The following is a 24,509-nucleotide window of genomic DNA, read 5'->3' as shown; positions in this document are numbered from 1 at the left end:
AAAATTTATCTCATGAAATTATTTTAAAAAAAACCCTGAATCCACTTACCGTTCTTGTTTCAGTTTTGTCTCTTTTATCAATCGAATAAATAACTAAAAATTTTTGTATTTGTGCACCTATATTTAATTAAGAAATTAATTCTCATTTTACGTGAGTGATTTAATCAAGTCCAAAATTGTGAACTACACAATTGTTTAATGAAAATAAAAATGTAATTAAAATATAATAAAATAGACATTAAGTCTCATTGATAGTTTATTAAAAATATAATTTATGCTTCGTTAAGATAGTTTGACTGAACCTGCCATTCCTAGCTTTCTTAAGAGAATTTGTTGTAATTAAAATATAGTGCTCATCTAGGTGTATTTATTTTTTGACAGAAATGTAATTATTCAATTGATTGTAATTGAAGTTACCTGCAAATTTTCAACTCCCTATCTTTTATAGTTTTGGAGAAAAATGGTCACTAAAGTTTAGTCCTTAATTACGCTCTCACGGGTAAACAGTGACGTTTGCGAAAAGATATTTCAAACAAAAGTTGTTCATTTTTTTATAAGAAATATTTTTTACATTTAAACTTTTGTTCTACCTCTAACAGTTTACAAGATGGGTCCTGCGGACTCAAGAAATTAGAAAATTTTTTTATAACAACACTATATAAAAAAAAGAACAACTATAAAGTTTATATAAAAAAAATAGGAAAGCTATCGCAATTATAAAAGACTAGTAGAGCAAATATGACACAGCTCATTAAAATGTATAATAAAGTAGATATATTTTGCGTTTTCATTCAATGAAATAATCAGCTGAGTATAACAGGTATGGTTTACACTTTTCTTTACTTGTGGCGCTGTATACAAAAAGTCTTAGTTTTGGAATGATTTACAAACTTCAATGTAATGGTCAAACTACCTTAAATAATATGTAATGGCCAAACTACTCGATAATATAGTGTTATTTATAATGATCCTGATCCGGAAATCAGATTACTACGTGTGTATAACGATATTTTGATTGAATGATGTTCAAAAATATCCGTTTTAGTCAAATATTCTCACAGTGTGTGTTTTTTTCGAGATTCAGTTATATTGGAAACAATGAGTAAACAAAAGATAAAATTTCGTTTAGGCGTTTTAATTTTATTGCAAATAATTATAGTAAATTGCAAGGTATGCTTTTTATATTTTTAATAATTGGTGGCCATATATATTTGCAGTGAAGTAATACTTCAAATTATCTTCTTTAAGGTAGTACGAGCGCCAAGGCAAATTAAAACTTGTGGTTGAAATTATTTGTGCCTAATTTTTAACTTTCATGATGAATTTTGTTATTAACTTCATGAATGTAGACGAAAAATTAGAATAAAATTTTTCGTTACCTACCTCGGTTTTCGAAATATCGAAAGCTAAATAATTAAACAAAATTATCAATTTTTAAAAGTTTGAAAATTACTCCAGATATTGAAAAATATTATTCTTACTTTTCGTCTTATATTGTCAAGCTATAACAAAATTCATCTATATATTTAAATAGTATTCTTTTGTGAATACTTTTTTAAGCGTAAAAGGATGGTACCCTCAAAGATTATTTATTTATCTTCACTTATAAAACTGAAGAGTTCGAATTGAAAAATTATTTTGTGTTTGAAAGCCCATTTATAGAGAAAGAAACTAAACTCTATAAAAATGTGACTAATACATCAAAATACATATAGGCTATAATTTATAAAGATAGCAGTTAGCCACCCGCTTCGCTGGAAAATTTCGATTTTAAAAGTAAAATAATTTGGTTTCATAATAAAAAGTAACATAAATTGCAAATTATAATTAGATACATAGAAATTGGGAAAGAAAGATCACTCATCTAATAAAAAATTGAATACAACCTGATGCTAAAGTTTAAAAAATATATTTAGATAATTAATATATGAATTTCCATTTTTTAGAGATCATATCGTATGAATTTATTGGAAGCTGAAATAACATCTCACGATGAATCGATAATAGGCGTAGAATATTTTAAATTGGATAATTATAAGGGCGTTAATTATTTAAACTCCAAATGTACAGTAAAATCAGCGGATCTCAATAAAGTTGATGTATATTATTAATTATAACTTATACATATATAAATAATTTACGACTAAATTTTAATTTAATTTTTCAGCTGAAAGTCAACGTTTACACTAAATCAAATGGAAAATTGAATACAGTTTTTGAAATTCATAAAACATTATGTGATTTTATAAAAACTGATGTATTTTTTTACAAAGATATGCCATCCTTTGGTAATTTTCCACGTGCTTGTCCCATTGAAGTGGTATGTGTGCTTTCTAAAAACATAAATTTTCTTTTCTTGTAAATATTTTTCAAGCCAATCCAAGTAGAAAATTAAAATTTTTTTTTTCATCATAAAGATTTCGAAATTTGTTATAAGCATCCTAACCATATGCATTTTTGGTGAATTCACCCTCATTAGAAAGTTCTTTTTGCATTATAAAAAAAGAGGGCATTTATATTTTTTTAGTTTATGACAAATAGAGGAAGTAAAAACCTAATTTCACCAAATAATGGTAAGAATTAATCCATTTTAAACTATAAGAGTACATAAATCTCTAAAAACCATATACTTATCCGTGTTCGCGGAGCTTTATTTTGCCGTTCCGGTACATCAATAGTAAAGTACAGCACAAAGAATGCAAAAATCGCAAATCATTTAATAAGTTTAATAAAGGCATTGTTTTCACAAGACTTTATAAATTTTTGTTTCAGATGGACTACCATATGTATAATTATACTGTCAATGTAAATCGGCTTCCAGCCAGTTTACCATTCACAAAATGGTATGCAAATATCGATTTTATGCTTGATAAAAAATCTGTATGTCAAATGAAAATTATTTTGGCTATTGAAAAAGCTTGAATTTATCAATCCTATCCGCAATTTATTAATGTATTATTTCATAATAAAATTACAGACATATTTGTAATTAATTTTTTCTAATCATCATTATATAAAACAGAATTTTCTAAATAACCAATAAACAATTTTTTTCGAATCCATTATCCTTAAATTAATGTAGGGAAAATATTAACTATATAACCTATTTATTCATAGGAAAATTTCAAATAGATTTCGAATCTAAGGCATGGTCACAGGTAAAGTAAAAATTGACTATACGTTAAAATATTTGCCATACATGCTACACAACGAACAATCCGGCTAAATACAGTGTGTAAATTTTCTGAAAAAGGAAAATTATTTTTTTGCCTAATCAAATTCGTTGCAATTGCATGCCTCCGAGACATCCGATTGTTTTTAAGGTAACGTTTTTAATTTCAGTAATTTTTTCATTTTGTAACAAGTATCAGTTGCTGGAGATATGCAAGGATTGAATAATACTAGGCATTTCAATAAAACTTAATAAATACATTTTTCGATTAACAAAGTTTCCAAAAAACACAAAAAATTCCTAGGTCATCGGGCTTTTAACTATTATTTTATCGTTCAAAGTTGGCTGAAAAAATGATGAATCATAAAGGTCCTTTTCAATTGGATATTTTTATATTAAAAAATCTAGAGAGTGTAATAAAAAACTATATAAAATATTTAAACAATCTTGTAGTTTATAATAATACCATAAAATATAAAGTTGTCGATGGTACAAAAACAAAATTTTAATTTCATTATGAGTTCATCGAAGATCCACCATTTGATGAACAGAGACGACTATAGTTAGAGTATTGATGCTTGAAGAGCGATATCTATATTATCAAATTTATAAGCAGCTCTTGCACATAATATAGTATATATTTTTGTAGCTGCGTAGTATTGTAAAGCTTAAAATAACACATTATTTAACTACAAAGCATGTATTTGGTTGACATGTATGTACCGTGCAATAAACCAAAACTTTTTTACAATACTGTAGGGAAACAATCACCTTAAACTATCTCTCAAATAACGAAGTTTTCTCATTCATTTGTAGGTACGGAATCCTAGCGCTAAATCTTAAAATAATTTACTTCTTTGATGTGAAATTAAAATAACAATTTGTTTAATGTGTATTGTCATTGAGAGTTTCAGATTTGATTGTGCAAGTATGATAGACAAACAGTTGAACGAATTTGCGATTGTATTATTATTTTGTTTTAAACTATTATTCATAAATCACCAGATACGAATTTTAGTCAAACAGTATTTTGTAATAATACACGGGAAAAATTTTTTCTGGATATTACTATGTCAGTATCGGCGTGAACAGTATACTCTATCAGGCATACAGTGAACGGCATACTGTTCACTGTATTGACGAAATAGTAACATTCTGGTGGATAGCCCTGTTCAATACCAGCATTGTAGTAAACGCTATGCATATTTTACTGTGTATGAACGATATTATTTACAGGTTTTATCAGTGGGACTTTTGGGCATTGCAAAACGTTATTGTGTTTGTAATAAAGTGAGTCGCGTTAGAGATTTTTTCTCAACATGAGGTGAGGCACAAGCATCGCTTACTTTTAGTTTTTGTAATTTATCGCCGTAAGCTTTAATTAGTAAGCTATAAGAATTTTTAGCTCTTACAGGCAAATTTCCAATTTTTCTAAGCAGGCTTTTTTGTAATATTTACCAACATTCTGTATATGGAAAAAATCGCTTTCCCGACTATAAATGTATTGAGAAATTTCTCTATTCGCTTTCCGGTTTAATTTTCCCTATTTATGTCTTAAAGGTGCTTCAGTTTTCATCGTTTCTGCGATGACGATGAATTCAATTACAACTTATTTACCGAAATCGTTTAGGTTTTTAGTCATGTAAAAGTAAATTAAGATTCCTACTCATTTTACATACACCTTAGTTGTTACCTACTTCTTTTGGAACAGTTCGGGAAAAATTATTTTCAAAATGCACGGTATTATATACGATATCATTTCTTACAAAAGTTTTACGTAGAAAATAATTTTTTGTTGTAATCCGACCCTGTTTGTAGGAGAAACAGTTACTTTAATGATCTTTGTTTGTATAGTAATCCAATTCAAGAACTTACCTATCTAAACAAACCACCAAAATTACATAATTTGAAATTACACATTATTACATTACCTCATTACCTGCATCTTTTGAAATAATAATCTGGTATTTTTATTCTGTCAAAATAATATTTCAACCAGCATAGTTTATGAAATTAATCAAATCCAAGCAAAAGACCACGAACCCAACATGTCAACAATTGTTTATAATTTGTCTATGGATGACTAGGAGATATACAAATTGTAGGATTTGGCTTTATGATGGAAATCTTCCTAAGGAAGGCTTAAAAGGTTTCTGAAGGCTTAAAATTTTTAACGGTAGAATGTTTCAAATTGTATTTTCTAATATCGAAAACATATATTCTAGACACGCTGAGATTTAGATACCTAGTGAAAAGAATAAATGAAACTTAAGATTTTGATTGCACTTTGATCAAACTGGTCATCTAGCATGTGATCGGGAACATTTTACGAGACTAAGTATGTAATAAGATTCTTCAGCAGATGTAAAAATTTCACGGTGATGACTTCCCTAAAATGTACTGTTGAAAATTTGATCATAAAAGTAAATATTACAGAATTTGATTGAAGGTTAAGTTGACTTAATAAAAGTACATAAATATACTTTTAAGAAATATTGCTTATTTATTTAACAAAAGTAAATATTTGAAAAAATATATATATAATAACATAATTATTGTTCTTTATGACTTTTTTATATGACTGAATATACGGTATTTACTTATGATTCAAGAATTTGTAAGTATTTTTTATGTCTGATATAAATAAAATTTTAATAAATTACAGGTTAATATACCTTTATTTTTGAAAGTGCATTATTCTGATAAATATTTGCAAATAAATTTTTCGTGTATGTGTACTTAATGTGAATGAAATTTATTATAATGAACTGAATGCACAACGTTTCGTCATTTATTGTTGAATTTTAAGAATAACAATGGTGTGATAAATTCTTAAAGTTTAACATATAAGGGAATGAACTTGAATATTTTTTAGAACCAATTTTTTAAGAGCATTTTTATGATAATATGTTAATCGTCATAAAAACATCAACCAAGAGTTGTTCCAAATGGCTCCCACATGGACATTAGAAAACAATTTTAAAGCAAAAATTTCCCGTAGAATATAGAAATTTTTATTATCTTAAAAGTCACAAATTAATAAAAAATATAATTCAAAAATCATCTTTATTCTAAAACTTCTAAATCTCATACAAAATTTTCAATTCAAATTGCTAGAGCTAAAAATTTCTTTAGAATGGGTACACAAATTTTTGGCATATTAAACTCATTTCGAAAAATCCCCTTGCCATTAAAAAGTATGATTTTGTATATGAATTCAACTTTAAATTTAATTTCTTATTTAAGCAAAATAGTCTTAAAAGTACTATTTTACCATGAAATAAATTGTCCTAATTCATGTACAAAGACTTATTTAATGGATTAACGTTAGTCTGAATTATAATTTATGCAGGAAAAATTTGTAATTTTTTAGAATAACGAACACGTAATGCTACAATAAAGAATCATATTTGTCTTTCATTAAACAATTCTTTAACTCTCTTAATTCTTCATTCACATTAAACATGGAATAAAATATTATAAATGGATATTGTGTCCATAAGGGTTCATTAAAATTGATTAAGTTACAAATCACTTAAAAAAATTATATTTTCACATAGAAGCCAAGAAGCAGTTCGAGCAAACTTGTCAATATTTTACATTACGAATGTAAAATTTAATATTAAAAATTTGTATAGATTTTTAGTATTTTTGTTTCAATTACGTATTTAAACTACTTTAATTAATGTAGCAAGTCCTCCACTAAGATGGTCATCTAATGGTGAATTCAATACCGATTTCTCAAGGATCTAGTACAAGGATGGCGAACCAAAGGCACGCGTGCCATTGATTTCAAGCAACACAATATTTCGGGCACGCCATGGATGACAAAGTTCTATATGAAATATTATAGTATGAAGGAACACAAGCTCGTTTGTTATTGTATAGTTACGCATGCTTTGTTTATATAATATCATAATAGTCAATTTCCTCGACACAAGTTACTCGGCTGCAAATTTCATTGCTCGAAATAGTAAATCTTTTCAAGTTAAAATTATTTGACGGCATGTTTATGGCCTCATTAAACATTTCTTAAGCAAAAAGGACACGTTGATACGTACAGGTTCGCCACTCTCGCCCTACAAACTCACAGTTTTTGTTTTGCATGTCAGTTAGCTACTACAATGAATGCTAATATAGTATTCGAAAATTATCATTTTGAAAAATATTTGAAAGGTTTGAGCATCTTAAAAGTCGGTTTGGTGCGATTATATAAGATTTTTTATTTGTTTTTCTTTGATTAATCTATTATTCGCTTTTCAAATTTTAGTAATTAACAAAGTAATATTCCTTATATTGATTTATCTGCGTAAGACTCTATCAAATTTGCGAAAACACAGGAGCAAGAGTTTAAATCCGAATAAAACACAATATGTTAACAGTTTCATTAAATAAATTTTTATTATAAATAACAAAAATTATAATTTTTAAAGCATATGGAGAGCATATTTATCTTACGAAAATAATAACCTCTCTAAAATGTATCTCCATGGCTTTATTAACGGTTGTCATTAGAAATTTCCAATTGCCGTCAAGACCAAGGCTTTATTTAAAATATAGACAGTAGCATTAGAACAGCCCATATAAGTCCTCTGTGTTATAAAACGTTCGTCAAGCTTTCATTTATCATCCATCAACAGAGGTTGAACATAGTATGTATAACATGACTTCCTACATAATGTTGATTAGAACTGTTTCACATTGTTGAAAAATCACTGCTAGTGGCAACTTTTATTCCATTGACATAGTGTTTATGCAACTGTAACATATATTTGTCAAACAAGTTGCCTGCTACACACATTAATTCTTTTATTTTATATTTCACATTCTTTTTATTTTTGTAATCTCAAATCAAACATGACTGCTACCCATTACTTCTTCATAACTTGGTGGTAAATCATCGTATTTTGCTGTAAAATAATAAAATAATAAATATTTTTAAATAATTTGCAACCAGGGTTATTATTAAACATTTCTATGAGTAAATTAAATAAATATATTGTATTTATTATACCTTGGGATTTGTTAAAAGAATCGTCAATTATATATATTTCCGTGAAATCTTCGATTTCTGAGTCATTATCTATAAAAATAATATCAATCAATTAGCCATCTTTTTATTTACCAAGGATAATAATTTAAGTGTTTTCCAATTTTATAGACCACATTCAGTTCTGTTCTTAGACAGATATAAGATTATGATTTATAATTTTTTGAATATTTTCTCTTTATCTTTTATTTTATTTAAAAGGTTTTTTTTTTTTTTTATGAACATCGATAAGCACGAAAAGTTAACCATGTAAGTAACCATGGAGAGAACGTATTTAGCTATTCCACGCACATTTAATAGACAATATGATATACCTAATTATATACACAATATAAATAAATCTATAAACAATATCTGTCAATTTTCAATGACGTCATAAAAATTATTGACTTTTAAGGTGTAATCTTCAAAATTAAACAATTAAATATAACGCTAGACTTTAATCTATCAAGATACGTCATACGATTTTTAAAGATTTATCTAGAGAGAAAAAGACGTCTGATTAAAAGAGTACTTGATCAATTATATTAAGCAAAAATATAGGAACAGAATGCTAAGAAAATAACTAATAGAGTCTTAGAATCAAATGCTTAGAATAAAATAATTTATTTAAATTTTGATAGAACCCACCTATATGTTCGAAATAACATGGCTAGGCGTAATTCAATTTATAATAAAACAAGTGAAAACAAACAATTGAATATTGAGTTAATTGTTGAAATATCATGTATAGGCAGTGTTGATTACGCATTCGTTTATTTTATTTACTACATGTAAGTAAATAAAAATAAACAAACAAACACATACATAATATACGCAATGTAAAAATTTAAAATATAAACAATAGGTACCTTTATACACATACTATATAATGTTCTAGCCTTATTTGCGTCCTCACCGACAAACAGTGATGTTTACGAAAAAATGTTTCTAACAAAAGTTGTTTTATTATTTATACGAAACATTTATTACATTCAAATTTTTGTTCTACCTCTAACGGCTTACAAGATGAATCCTGTGAACCCAAGACCTTGGCATAATTGGCAAAGATTAGCAATATGTAAAGAAAATATAACATGGTAAATTCAAAGGAAATTGCACCCAAAGAGAGATTAATAATTTTGGTGGAAAGTTTTCCATTCGATTGAAGTTTTTCAAACTAATGAGGAACTTACTTTGTGTTGAGTTATTTGGTGTACAACATATTAAGAGCAATAAACTAAACACAATTAATAAAACACTGGCTCCAAATATGGATAATAGTGAAATAACTGCATCATGTAACATTTTTGATATAATGAACTTGTTGCTGCACTAAATAGACACATTTAATTTACGCACTTTTACAGCTGATTTTCACATTAATTAATACACATAAATGAATGTATCTACGTTTATTGGTATGCATATATTTATATATAATGACCATAAAAATTTTCTCTTTAAATATAAACAACATGTATTGTAGATTAGATAATATTGAAGTATTTTTTACTATTAGAAAAATATGTTTTTTTCTGTTACAGACAGGTAACTTTTTTCATATTGACTTGATAAATTATTTATTGTAATTGGTTTTCCCTATTTTTATACTTACTAGAGAAAATGAAAACTAATTTTTTTAAATAAACTTTCACTTAGCGCAATAAACTAAAAAATGACCCGAAAAGTAATTTTTAAGTTCCACAGAAAAGTTTGAAAGCGTATTCGAAAAAAATACTATAAACACGTTAAGGTGGTCGATTTTGAATCCAAGTGGAAAATCACTCAACTAATCGTTCACGTTTCCTTAAATCGGCTAATTTGGACATCTTATACACTATAACTTGCATTAAAATAAAAAGGGTGTTGTCGTGGGACACTCGGTAGGAATTACATTCCTTTTGTTATAATTTATGCATTCTTGAAAAACAAGCACAATAAAGGAATGGTAATAAAATTATAATTAAACAAATTTTAAAAATTTTCTGCTATCAAGATATATTATAAAATATGTATATATATACATATTTTATAATATAAATTTTTATAATTATAAACAAATGTTTATTTTCGTATCTTGATAGCAGAAAATTTTTAAAATTTTTTTAATTATAATTTTATTACCATTCCTTTATTGTGCTTGTTTTTCAAATTATGTCATAAGCCATTCATGAACAGTAATTAGAAGTTAGAAGTAGAATCAGATTCATATATTATTTAACAAAGTAGAATTAAAAAAAAAACTATTGACCTCGAGATTGTAGCAGCGAGCAACGCTGTACAAGATCATGGCCTCACTTTCGCCAAACGCGAGATAAGGATCATAGAATAAAATAAGGATAAAAACCTCGTGTCTTTGTGCCTGTAGCCAAAATATTGAGCTGCTCAAAGTGATTGTTATTGACATTCCTTGTTAATTTTTTGGGGTTTTATTCACCATTTTTCTAGTTAATTAAAAAAATTGTCCAAAATCTCACTTGACAAACTTCAAATTTTTAGCCATACCTTTTGACGTTTATCAGCAATATGATGAGACTCTGAAAATTGAGCGCCTTTTTTGTTTTGTGGAGAAAAGTGCTTTGAATTTTTTTTAAAATCAAATGTAGTAAATACTCTACTATTTTCAATTTTTTTGCTTAGTAATAAAAAAAGTTAGTAATAAAAAATAAGATACCCATAAATATTTCACAAATCTAATCGTACCTTGAGTACGGATGGAAAAATTTAATAATTACTCAATTGATTATATTATAGTTATTATTCAAATCTTTTGATTGAATTATTTAATTGAAAAATTTATGACTGATTAGTCAAATTTATAGACCGTAAGAGAATGATAAAGTTTTGTGCCTCTTTTCGCGCTTTTGTCTTGAAAGAAGCAGAAAAATATTTTGAGGAAAATTTTCCGAACCGTACCCCGTGGATAACAAATTGAAGAATACGTTTTCCATTTTTCGAACCTTTAAAAATGAACCGATCAAATGCCTATGTTTTCGTGGTTCTGACTTGTTTATTTCTTTCAACTGGCAAGCTCTTTTAACAAGAAAAACTGATTGGTACTGATTTCGTCTTTTCGGCACTTGGTATAGCTAGATTTAACAATTTCCTATGCTAGTTTCAAAACTTTTGATGTTTCGAAAACTGTGTAACAAATTTTGAAAATGTCAGTCACGCAGCAATCCCCTGACCTGTACTTAACTACCTGACCTACTCTTTTCGCTGACTCCCACAAGAACTTAGATGTACCATCGAATCTGTCACCATTTAGCTTCCAACCCCTCTTATATTATTTATCTTAACTCTTCTCGCATGTGAAGTTTGTACATATCAACCAGTAAAAGCAACTAGTTCCTCTTTGCAACTAATTTTATGTGTTGATTCATGTGCTTTATGGGATTTAAAAGCTTTTTTGAGATATTTCAGATCTTGGGAAGCCCTTAACTCGGTATTTTGACCTGCTATCATCTAACGATCTATAATTTATCATAGCTTTTCTAGAAAACATAACTGATTTATAAATAAAATATCTACAACCACTTCAAGTTAAAGTACTAGGTTCTAAGGCTATTATTGTTATTGTATTGTTAGTATAATTAATGAATTCAAGTGTAAGTATCCGTAATAATAATTGTGATATAAATCTATTTATATAGTTTTTGTAAAAAAAATGGTTTCCAGACAAAGAAAAAGCTAAAAATAAATGCATTGATTATATGAATGTCGTCAGAGAAGGTCATTGTTATGAATTTTGCATGTTTAGGGTTAAAAAAATGAAAAAAGCTATACGTAAGCGTTTTTGGACAAATTGAAAAATTATGCCCATTTTCAATCTGTCTATATTGTAGGTATCAATATGAGCTGAAATCGACTATACTTCAGAGTTCAACGTATGTTAACACAAAGAACGTTAATTATCACGCTCTGATTGCTCCAAAAGGAAGGAAGTCAACGAAAAAGGAAGAAAGGAAAAAAGTATTTTTAAGTAATGAGCAAATAACGTATCCTTAGTTATAGTACATTCAGATAGATCATAGCTAGAATGAAATTTCTCTCTACTATTTTTTTTTTCAAAATTTTTCGATTTTTCTTCCTTCAGAAAATGTCTAAGAGAAGAAAAATATTTCTTTCTCTAAATTAAATTTGGACAAAAATTATTTTCAAAGCTTATTTTGAACCACACATAAAATCAGCTCCCTTTAGCGATTTTTTACTCGTAGTAGTAGTTACAATTAGCTATAGAGCCTTTAACAAAAATACATTTAAAAAATAAGCAAATTGAAACAACATGTTATATTCGAGTATATCCTCGAAAATAATTAATTTAATTAAAAAATAACGAAAAATATAAAGAAGTTTATCCTTTTTAGAAACGATAAGGTAAGTATTCATACAAGAAGAATATAACTTATGGTGTAAAAAAAATTGGGTGTAGAAAAAAGAAAGGTTATTAATATTAAAGAGGTGGAGATAATTAAGAGATAAGAAGGATCTTCCTTGTTGGGGCTTGTCAAGTTTTAACAAGGAAAAGGGACAATAATTACATAGATTGAGGGCCGCCGAAAGGTTTAAAATATGGAAAATGTGCAATGTTTATAACTAAAAACAAAAAAATTAAAGGGGAAACTAGCGGAAAATCTATAAAAGGAGATTAGAAATAAGTAGAATTGAATCGTATTAAGAAAAATATTTTAATTAGAACACAAGAAATATTATTTTCTCTTATATCAGAGAACAGAACCAAAAAAGTACAGTGTCGTTTTATTATAACTATACAGACAGAAAATAGATGGCGCAAGAGAGCGAATTTTCAAGTTTTCCTTTATTTTATTTTTTTTAGTTTAAAGCTGTTTTTTCACAACTAGGCTATTAGCGACCGCAGGGATTTATACATTACTTATATTTATTGCTATAAATCTGATCTGCTACCTTAGTCTATGAGGCTTGTTTCTTGCATTACCTTGCTTGGTTCGAGATTATATCGATTCGATTTTTTTCCAGTGAAAATTTAATATATTCCCTGATTCTATACTATTCACGCAACAACACACAACAAGGCACCTATTATGGCACTGAAGAAGGGAAATTTTTCCAAAATATTGGATACTATGAAGTCTCAGATATCCAGATATGAAAATAGTTTGAAATTTTCAGGTTTTGAAGTTTGTTTGGAATTTCTGGCACACTTTCATTGGTTCAGAAAAACTATAAAATAAACTATAAACAGAAAACTGAATTTTAACGGTTTTGAGTGTAAACAAACTTTTATGATAACAAATTATTATATACTAGTATTATATAATTCGATATAATTTACAATACCACCAAATAAAATATAATTCTTTAAATATTTATTTAATACAATAATTTATGAATTTTTTCAAACGGTTGTTGATCATTTGAGTGATATGTACATATCTTCACCTGAGAGAACCAGCTAGGAGTGGTCATTCATAAAGCTCTTTCTCATAAATCCGCGTTTATAGAAAGGCTTATAAATTTTGCCAGGATTTGAAGTAATTATTGTAATTGGGTCTTTTATTATGAAAAAGTTTTACGTGAATGTAATTTGTCTGCTGCATTCTTTTTCTAAACATTAACATAATTGAGATATTTGACTTTTTGTAAGTTTCTAAAATAAATTAATGTAGTCCAGTCTGTAAAAATTGAATTGGTTTACTACTCCTTCTAAAATTCAGTCGCAACTCTTTCAATAGAGTTCCTAATTTTTCTTTAATGGTACTCAAAACGAAATATCGATTCGAGCTTATATAGCCCAGTTTTTATACATCTGTTATAAATATTTAATCATTTTGTTCGAATAAATAATATTATTATTGTCATTTTGATTGATATTTAAACGGTTAAGATAACATGACAAAGATTTTAGTTGTCATAAAGTTTTTTGGAAATGGACTTATTCACTTTAGTTTTATTAACGAGCTTTCTGGTATATACGTTCGATTTTATTGACTTATGCCAATATAGCATTGACATTTTAAGTGGGCTCTTTTACTTTATACTTCCCGTTCCCTCCACCATTTGTTAATTTATTTTTGAAAATGTCACTTGTAAGTATTTTTTAATATATATAATATAAGCAGAAAAGAAAAAATACTATACAAGATTATATTTAACATTGTTTCTCGTAGGAAAGCGCAGTTGTTGATATTGATATCCGCGATACAAGTTGACATACAATGACATGTTACTATCTTGTAGAGATATAGAGCTGAGTGCGTGTTTCTGTTTCTGTCAAATTTTAGATGCTTGAAACTCTATTTCAGAGACCATCAAAGGGAAAAGGGATTTTTCCAAGTTTTTCGTAATTTTTATGGCAAAGAAGCGCACAATGTTGTATCAACATGGTATATTTAATTTTTATTTTAGTCCCTGACTAAATGATGACAAGCAAGGAATAATTGCTAAGTAATAATTATGATTAAATGAATTAGTCCATTGTTAAGGTGATATTTGTCCTTTAAAATGAATAAAAATAGTTTTCTTATCATTTTTTCCCATATTTATATTTATTTTGTATGTGTAATAAATGCAAAATTTGTTTAAAAAGGTTTGACTACAGCAAAGATTAAACAATAAATATTATGTGTAATTTTGTAAAATTTCTTATGTTTACATTTTTAACTTAATAATTTTATTTTTGAAAAACCTGTATTTTTTATATCTTAATGGTTGGAAAAAAAAGGTTCTTCATCAAAAAGTGAGTTCTTTTACCGTTTTTTGTACTGACGAAAAAAAACAATAATAGAGATGTTAAATTTTTTTTTATCGCTTCAGGTGATAAATTTTCACTGGGCGGGCAGAGAAGTGAAGTTGGTTTTAAAAATCTTTAGAAGTATACAATATATGAACGTTTAAAAATTCCTAATTATACAAAGAGAGAGATACAGTTAAGCGAGATGACGTCATTGCACGGTATCTAAACTAAAAGGAGATGGACAACTATCTTTGAATCCTTATAAATGCTTAGTTTTTTTACTCAATTTTAATTTCACTTTGAAATTTTGTAATGGCATCAAGACTAGGGAGAGCTAAGACAATCCCGCCATTTTCACTCAGTTAAGTTTTAGTTTCTATGATATGATAAAAGCTATAGCTAATTGTAAACTTTTGATCTGGCTGTATATGGCCGAACCAAAACTAAAATTGGCTTAATTGAACTTTCTCTTGAATATTTATAACATTTTCTAGTTATTATAAGCAAAATCGAATTATTTTTGACCACATAATAGCAGGTAATAAAATTTAACTATAGTTTTGGTAATTTTTAAATGAATTGCTTTCCTAAAATTGATGTTTGTTTCCCTTATTTTTTGTCAAATTGATATTTGTACGGCATATTTTTTTGTCAAATTTATGTTTGTTTCCGCAAATTGCTTTTAGAACCCACAAACTAAACAGATTACATTTATTATGTCAAAATTTTTCTAGCAATTTAGATACCTATGCCTACCGATTGGTTTTATTAATTGTCGAACCTAATAAATCATAAAGAAAGAAAAGATGGCATAAAATCGAACATAAATACTATTGTCAAAATTAACGTCAAATTAAACTGATGTAAATTTATAAATAATTTCATTAATAAAAACACTTTGGTTCACTATAAAAACCATATTTTTGGTACAAATAATATTATAATATAAATTGAATCTTTATCAAACATTATAAATAATAATAAAATGTGTTATCAATAACAAATAGATTGATACCTAATTGTATCCACTTTATTATAATAAATTACTATGACATATGTTATAATTTTTATGTAAATATTGTCATCTGGTCGGTAGCAGAACGACTATTTAAAAGTTCTGTTAACTAGGTGTTGAAACAACCAGTAAATTATTATAATTTATAAAAGTGTACCAATTAAACTTTTATGGTAAATAAGTGCTAAAACCAGAAATTGTTTTGCAAAAAATAGAGCGAAATATGCATATCAAAATACAAAAAAATACCAACTCTAACCAATAATTTTCTTGAAAGCAATTACGCTAACCATATTCTCATCGAAAAATAGAAGAGGATTTATCGAAATCGGACTATAGTTATATAATTATGCGTGAAAACTTCCTCCACTTTTGTCGGTTAATAATCAAAATGCTGCGAATCAAATGCGATTGAACATATATAATATTGATGTCAATACTTTTTCATCAAACAAAAATGTTTGAATTGATATTAAAAGTTCTTTTATTAACGTAAAGGCTAATAAAATGTGAATTATACCTTTTGAATAATATTGGAGAGCTTAAGCGGTTCGATGGATACAAAATTTCCGTTACTTGCTACCAGGTGTACTGCCTAGCGCCAACACCAACGCATATTATTGTCATAGGCATTTTGGTCGCAGAATCCAATGTCAGATTAAATTGATTCTGTCACCTATTCTAAAAAACCGTGCCTTTTTTGACCGGCTATTCCACTTTATGGCAGAAAAACGGCAAATCAAGTATTTATCGTTCAAACTAGGGGGTATTTTTGGTCACTGATTACCTACGGATATCATGTCGTTCTACACGAATTTTCTAAAAAATGTGTGATTTTTGGCCAACAATTTTTTTTTGCACCAATACGTATTCACTGAACAAAAAAAAAAAAAAAATTAAATGATAATTATTTAGGCAAAATAAGTATTTCAAAAAAAATTTTTAATGTATATGCCCCCGCTGGACCATTATGCCCCCTTTGACTACGTTAAGTTGGAGGAATATTCCTTCAAGTCCTACAAAAACATTACAAAAAAAAAAAAAATCATAAAAATAGGTGCTGTTTCCCAACTTTTCCACTCTCCACACTTTTTCCCGGCTCATTCACTGTATTCATATACAAAAGTATTTATTGAACTTATTACTGGTTTAATTACTAGCACAATCGGAGAATTTTCTCGATGGAAAGCTATGATTAAATTTTATTTGTAATGATTTTCGCTTTTGATCATTGCATAAATATTGAATATCTAATTTTTTATTTGGTACACTTATAAATAGTAGATTTTTTGTTATCATAATACCATACATAAATGCGAATGTTCGTTCCACAACTTTAAAATGTAATTGATAAATTTAATGTTTATAAATTACAATATTAATATAATTTAATTTACACTTAAGAGGTTATAAATAATAAATAAATAAATACATTAAAAGTATTCTGGTCTGTTTAATATAAAATATGTTGTTGTTTAATGGATGATAATCATTAAAAAAAATTATTACCGATAAATTAGTGTCAATTAACAATTTTTTATTTAATGAAAATTTTAACGATAGTAGGTACTAAAGTGGAAAAATCAAAGTGTGATTTTGACAATACATTTCATGATGACTAACTCTACATGATAGCTCTCGACTTTATGTTGACTTAAAAAAACGCCTTATTCTTGTATGTGGACTAAAAAGTACAAAATATATGGTATAATGGTAGTATAATGTTTTGGTACTCTCTACATAAGCGAATTACTATATTGATATGAATGTATACTGTATGTATCTGCAAAATTTTAAAGTTTCAGGAGTAGGGAAGTTGATGAAAATGCATTGCAGAATTCCATCATATTCATATGTAGACTAATACATACCTATATGTATATACAAAAAGGTCAAGTTTAGAAGTTATGGAGATGATGAAAAATGTGTCAATCTTAATTGTAGCTTGTTTTTATGATAATCCTTTTTTAGCTTTATTTTTTTTGAACCTAAAGGTTGAAATATGACAAAATGCGGGTCTAAAACTAACAAGTTTAAATGATTCAAAATGTTTTTTTTAATACAATTTTTTATCGAATTCGAATATCGTAATTAACTATTGACTTTGATCTTTTTGTCTTTGAAATATATAATGGCTAAAGCTCGTAGTTAATCAACTAAAATAATAACTTTAACAAAAGTTACAGAGTTTGATGGGGCATATTATGTTCTGACATGAGATTGCATCAAGTTCTTCGGGTTTTTAAAACTAGAAAGTTGATCCCCATAAAAAAACTAATATTTTTCACCTTTATCAATTTTATCGAAAATTGCCAGCTTTCGAAGGAATTGCGATTTAAAAATATGTCATTATTGCATTTAAATGAAAGAAAATACGCTTTAACTATAGTAAAATGCTTTAACCAAAAGTTGTCAAAGACAATGAGGGACATTCGCTTGTGTCCATGACTTTGATCTGTAATTATCGATAAACATAAAACGTATTTTATTTTGATTAAATGCAATAATATCATATTTTTTGGTCGCATTTCCTCCCATGGCTAACGTTTTTCGAAAAAAATAAACAAAAATTGTTATTTTTTCTATATTTTTTATGTTTTATATTGTTATTCAACTTTCTTATTTAAAGTTTTATTCTCTTAGAATCTAAATTGGCTACTAAAGCAACCCGAAGAAGGCCCCATCAATTTTTATAATTTTTGATTATGTTATTTTTTGATTGGTTAAGTACAAAACGAGCTATTAGCCATTATAGATCAAAATAGTCCACCCTGTATATAAAATTTTTATCCTAAAGAAGAATGGTTATTATTATAAGTAACTGTGCAATAGATTATTAAGACTAAAAATTATGCTACTGGAATAGTTTTATTTCGTGGTGTAATTCGTATTTGATGGCCTCCAGGTAATTTCAATATAATTTCCATCTCAAATCTAAGTTTTCTCAAATTTAAATCAGTGTGCACTTCATAAGAGCGTAATAATGTTGATATGACTGTTTTCATAAACATAAATGAATAGCGATAACCTAAAGTCAAGAAAGGAAAAATTACTGTTTTCAAATGAATAACATATTTTTTAAATTTTCCATACCAAGACAATTTCTAGGACCACCACTAAATGGTACATATGAATAAGGATGTTGTTTACTAATATTTTCTGGTAAAAATCGCTCTGGAATAAACTGCAAGGGATTTTCCCATAAATTCGGATCACGATGTATACAATATATCGGTATGGCTATTTCCGTTCCTTTTGTTAAAATGTAATTATCTAAAATATAAAATAAAAATTAAATATTAGTGATTCAATACGCGGAACCTGCATTAAAATAGTAAGTTTTCCTGTATAATATTAGCAAATTAGCTATCGCTCACTGCCAAGAAAATCGTGAATCAAGAAAAAACTTATTCCAGATACGTAAAAAGGACAGTGAGTATACTCGTGCAGATTGTCATTTAACACATTCGCGTGGTAAAAACACTCACTTCCTTCCGAAAGTGGTGTACAATTACACCACTTTTAACGTAATATACTAAAATTTTCCCATGAAATATGGGTTTTTCATGTTTTATGATTTTTGCGAGTCCAGAAACTTCTTTGGAAGCATTACCCATTTCTTTATTTTCTAAAATATCTTTCGTTTTGAGAAGCAGATTTTCTAGGGAGAGCATATTAATATTAACAACGCTGATTTACAAGAAAATATTTTTCTGAAAAATTAGACCCTGATACGTTCAAGTGTGTTAATGGATATTTGGTAAACATAAAAAACTTGCGTTTTGATTTAACTTCGTAAAATCATCAGTAAATTTGGACTTTAAACTAAAATAAATATTGTATTTTAAAATAAATATTGTATTTTATTGTATTTTAAATAAATATTGTATTTTACGTCAGTAATACCACCATATACCCCTGCAAGGTTTAGGGTTCGTGCTTTTATTTAAAAAATAATGTGGAAATATAATAAAGCAACTGAATATGTTTTTTGAAAATGAATAGCATACCAATTTTTATATCACTTGAAAGTTCTCGGAATATCAGTGGTACAACCGGATACAGCCGTAATGATTCTTTAATAACCATTTCTAAATATTCTAATTTTGGTAAATCTTCCAATTCAATAGAACGATCAGAATCACCAAAAATAGAAAATATTTCATCATAAACTTTGTTTTGAATTTCTGGATGTCCTGCTATACTTAATATACAATAACTCATAGCAGTTGCTATTGTTTCAAATCCCTGTAAATAAGGATTAAGTATTATTATTAGTATTATTATTATCAAAATGTTATTTTCAAATGTGTATATTAGTTCAGATCACTGGGTTATCTAAATTTTATACTTAAAATCTTTTGCTTCAAGGTAGCTCAATTTATAGATCATTTTGCATGTTTTTTTTACCCATAACCGTTCAGTCAATTTTCCGCAGTCAAAGCTCGGAAAACTGCAAACCAAATACTTAGATTAGCTATATGAATTTTAATTTTTCAGAGCCCATCAAATCTTAGCATCTGAACTAATATACAAAAATAATTTAATTTAAATAAAATCTTACAGCCATAGCGATTATACTTGTTTCATCTCTTAAATCGTCATCAGTAAATGTTGGATTAGTTTCATTAGTTTCCAGTAAGTAATCTAATAAAGGTTTCTTCAATGTATTTTGTTTTATACCTTCAAAATCGAACATTTCGTTGTTATTTATTTTGTTCATATTGCAATTTTGCCTCTTGTGTTCAATTATCTAAAAATAAAGATTATGGTATTTTCATTGACATATTATAACTTGAAAACGGTATACCTATAATTATATTTATAAAATGTATCATAAGAAAAACTATCCCGTAAATAAACAATCTCCTGATAGACTATCTTCTCGTTAAAACAATTCCAGGACATTTTGACGCAGTACATTCGTTTTGTTTATTCGCTTTACAGTATTTTTACAAGATACTGATTTTAGCTTGTCTCTAAGGATCTTCGCTTGCATCAAAACAGCTTTTCTTAAAATTAGTTTTAATTAACTAAGACGTCATATATTAGATTAGAGAAGAACCTTCGTCTAGTTTTCCAATAATCAAAATTCAACAAGCCCTAGTTTCAAACCTTCCTGCGTAGCTTAGTTTAAGAAAAGTAGAATGCCGCATGGTCTATTGACAAGCAGGAGTGAGAGGCGGCGTTAGATTACATGAAAACTACTGATGAGCGAGACCAATGCCAAGACCAAATCCAAAACTGTATTTAACGGTCTTTGTTTAATGAATTTAGTTAATGGGCTTTGAATCTTTGTCTTACTCATTAAAGTACAACACCAAGTATGCTAGGCAGAAGTAGTTAATTAAAAAAGGACCAAGGTCAATATGTATGACATAGAGCAAAGTTTAAGCCTAAGTGTGTAAGATAAAGCCATTCAAATGAGCCTTGTTTTGATCTTGGTGCTTATCACTAACGAAAACATTGGATTGGTGAGATTGGCCAATAACTAAGTCAAAATTACTTCATGTACTCATTTGCGTGTATGTTACAGCTAACCCTGATTATTAGGCAAACATGGCAGTCTTGCGATATAGTAGATAAAATAAGTATCTTAAATAAAAACCAACAAAGTTCAATCCATTTCACCCCAACATTTCTCAACCGAACTATAGTTAATCAAAAGTTACTGGAATTGGATCGAATGAAGTTGTGTATAGCTTGTTAGGATAGTTTTGGGATTATATTGCTCGATAATAAAATTTGACTGTGTCGTGCATTTTTATACAAACTTTAGTATGTAAATTATGAAGAATTCTTCGATGCTTTTTCAGCTGTTTATAATCATCAGTCAAACGAAATATGATATTAGGATATTTCCATAGATGAAGTCCTCTTGATGCCATTACATAGTTACATCTGCAAAATTTATAAATTAATTTGCTATGTCGGTAGTAAATTTGTGCGATTTTTCATTTAAAAGATATCAAGAGCCTTGCAATTTTTCAATGGCGTTTTACTTGATTTCTGTGCAAATGTAATACTCTTTATAAAAAAGTTTTAAAAACCTGTAGCTTTTGTTCACTTCACATTTTATTTAATTGCCTACAAATCATGTACCTTATGTTGCCATAGCTTTCAATTTTGCAGGGGACAAAAGTCAGGATGATAAAATATCACATCTCTTACCTTTCCATAGCATGAAGGAAATCTGCTCCCTTTTCCAGTGCATTAATATTTACACCCATTGTAGATCCTAAAATTGATCAAATCCAATTTATTTTGGTTCAATAATAAATGAGCCATTTTTCTGAATTTGAAAAGATATTTATTTGGTGAGCGCTAGTGTATTAAGTCCAGGTATTTAGCCCAGAATTGATAAATCAAAAATAATATCTGAAGTAAACTAATTTGAATTGATCTTTTATATTTCTGTAGAACCATTCTCTCAAATCGTTTACACAAGTGTAAAAGAAACACAAATCAAATTACCGTTATGTACCTAATAACTTAGGATTTCAAGTTATGAAAGTACGCAAGGTTAAAAGCATTTAGTTATTACGTAATTTTGCCATGATTCTGTCTGAAAATTGGTTCATTTTTTTTAGATATTTATTTTTAAGAGTAAAAGTATTTACCGCAAACGGCATCACCACCAGTTTTTGACATATAATGAAGTATATTAAATGTTTCGCCTGTTTTCGAATAATTTTTCAATTTTTCGGTCAAAATTAAACTTTTTTCAACAAACACTTGAAAATATGTTTTTAAAACAATTGGAGTAAATCCTCTAACTACAATACTCCTATTACGTTTCCATTTGGCCACTGAAACAATCATGAACTTTGAGTTAATCATAATAAAATTTCATCTGACTCAGAATTTCTATTTAGGGAATGTATTTTTATCTTTATTTTTACGATATCATCAAACTTACCTTCTGATACTAAAATGCTATCACCTACCATTGGATAGCTTAAATATCGCATTAAATATGGTTTATTTAATGCATTAGGATTACATAAAATTTTCTGTACATTTTCAGGATTGGCTGTAATCACGACAGGAAACAATCCTATCCATATGCGAGTTAGAGGAAGTGTTGAATCAAACATTTTTAACAAACTTTTAATGGTTTCTGAAAAATTATCAAAAATCACTTTTTATTTTAAACTAAAAACAAGTAAAAACAAATAGTTGATTGAGGCAATTGTTGGAGCACCATGTATTGAAAGGGCTTTTCTTTTATGGTTTTGGAGAAAATGAACGCCAAAATAATTTGTGACCTCATGGGTAAGCAGTCGTGTTTACGAAAAAAGGTTTCAAATAAAAGTTATTATTTTATTTATAAGTCCTACAGACCCAAGACTCATTTGATCTATGTTTTTAATTTACGAGCCCAATCTCACTTTTTATGTCCTGAGTAACCTATAAAAATTTCTTTTAAATTTTTTTCACGATGACTAAAAATTTTTTCCGCCCCGTTAAAGAACTCGCGCCCTTTCAGTTGCCGTTTTTTACTGGTATCCAGACTATTATTACAATCGAAAAAAGAAGTAATAATAATAATTACTTACCTCTATTTGAGCCTAACAACATTAATCCATTACCAATAATGGGATAAGCTCGTGGTCCTGGTATTTTATACACATAATACATAATTCGCAAATAATTTGAAAAATAATGTACAATTGTTAATAAAATCATAAATACTATTAACATAACAATAAAATAATTTCCAAAAAAACACTTCGAAAACATTTTTAATAATGAAAACATTTTTATTCTATTTAATTATTGACTAGTTACACACTGCATTTGAACTAACAATATTAGAGATCAAAATTGTTTTAATTCAATAATTTGATGGCTATATTTATATGCAACTAAAAAGAGAATAACTTTTTAAATTTTTTTTTGGTTGCAATTTGACGCATTTCAACCGTACAAGAATAGATAAGATCTACCATACAAAAATTAGATTGCAATTAGATAATTTATACCTAAAATAATTCGTCACGCAGACGGTTGGACTGTGTAAACTTAGTAAATTCCCTCATAAGAATCAATAGATTCGAAATAGAAAGTCTCATTTTATTTTGATATGTTTTTTATGGAATTTTCGTAACAAATTAATTAATTGAATACTTTGTAGGGATGATACTAACGATTCGGGAGAAAATTGATCTTAAAGTTTTCAAAAAAATTGTATAAACTAATAAGTATTGAAATCCAACCTGAAACTGTTTCAAACAAGTGAAAATAAACAATTGACTGAGTAAATTGTTGAAATACCATATATAGACAGTGTTGATTACGCAATCGTTTGTTTTTTTACGTCGAACTATCTCAGTTCACAAGATGGGTCCTAGGGACCAAAGACCCAATTGACCTTTACTGCTCATTTACGAACTAAGCCTCACTTTTTGAGCCCTGATCACTATCGGAAATTGATTTTATGAACATTTATGCCAAAATTTTGTTCGTTGCATCAATATTCTGGTATTTATCATATATTTGATATGTACATAGTATACGAATAAAAATGCTAATCAGTATATCAAAAATTTACTAATAGGGTTGATATATCGAG

At 27.7% G+C, this 24,509-nt stretch overlaps 1 protein-coding gene across 1 annotated transcript; it reads right to left on the bottom strand.

Moving 5' to 3' along the window:
- Positions 1 to 18,783: 18,783 nt before the first annotated feature.
- LOC123301170 (cytochrome P450 4C1-like) lies at positions 18,784 to 23,575 on the bottom strand. Its single transcript, XM_044883902.1, has 8 exons — positions 23,494 to 23,575; positions 22,854 to 22,967; positions 22,106 to 22,172; positions 21,709 to 21,835; positions 20,499 to 20,687; positions 19,945 to 20,182; positions 19,028 to 19,207; positions 18,784 to 18,962 (listed from the first exon to the last, which is right to left on the bottom strand). Exons 1-8 carry the CDS (start codon positions 23,573 to 23,575, stop codon positions 18,784 to 18,786), a joined length of 1,176 nt encoding a protein of 391 aa, XP_044739837.1.
- Positions 23,576 to 24,509: the final 934 nt, after the last annotated feature.

The sequence above is a fragment of the Chrysoperla carnea genome, chromosome 5 (assembly GCF_905475395.1).
Source record: "Chrysoperla carnea chromosome 5, inChrCarn1.1, whole genome shotgun sequence".
NCBI lineage: Eukaryota > Metazoa > Arthropoda > Insecta > Neuroptera > Chrysopidae > Chrysoperla > Chrysoperla carnea.
The sequence above is the reverse complement of the archived record's forward strand: the minus strand, read 5'-3'. Positions and strand labels throughout refer to the sequence as shown.

What these genes read in the sequence shown, in the direction of transcription:
- LOC123301170 (XM_044883902.1), bottom strand. Translation starts at nt 23,575, where the DNA reads ATGTATTATGTGTATAAAATACCAGGACCACGAGCTTATCCCATTATT. An exon ending in TAGCATTTTAGTATCAGAAG is followed by an intron (nt 22,173 to 22,853) that starts GTAAGTTTGATG and finishes GATCAATTTTAG; the next exon opens with GATCTACAATGGGTGTAAAT. An exon ending in TTCAAGTGATATAAAAATTG is followed by an intron (nt 19,208 to 19,944) that starts GTATGCTATTCA and finishes TTTATATTTTAG; the next exon opens with ATAATTACATTTTAACAAAA.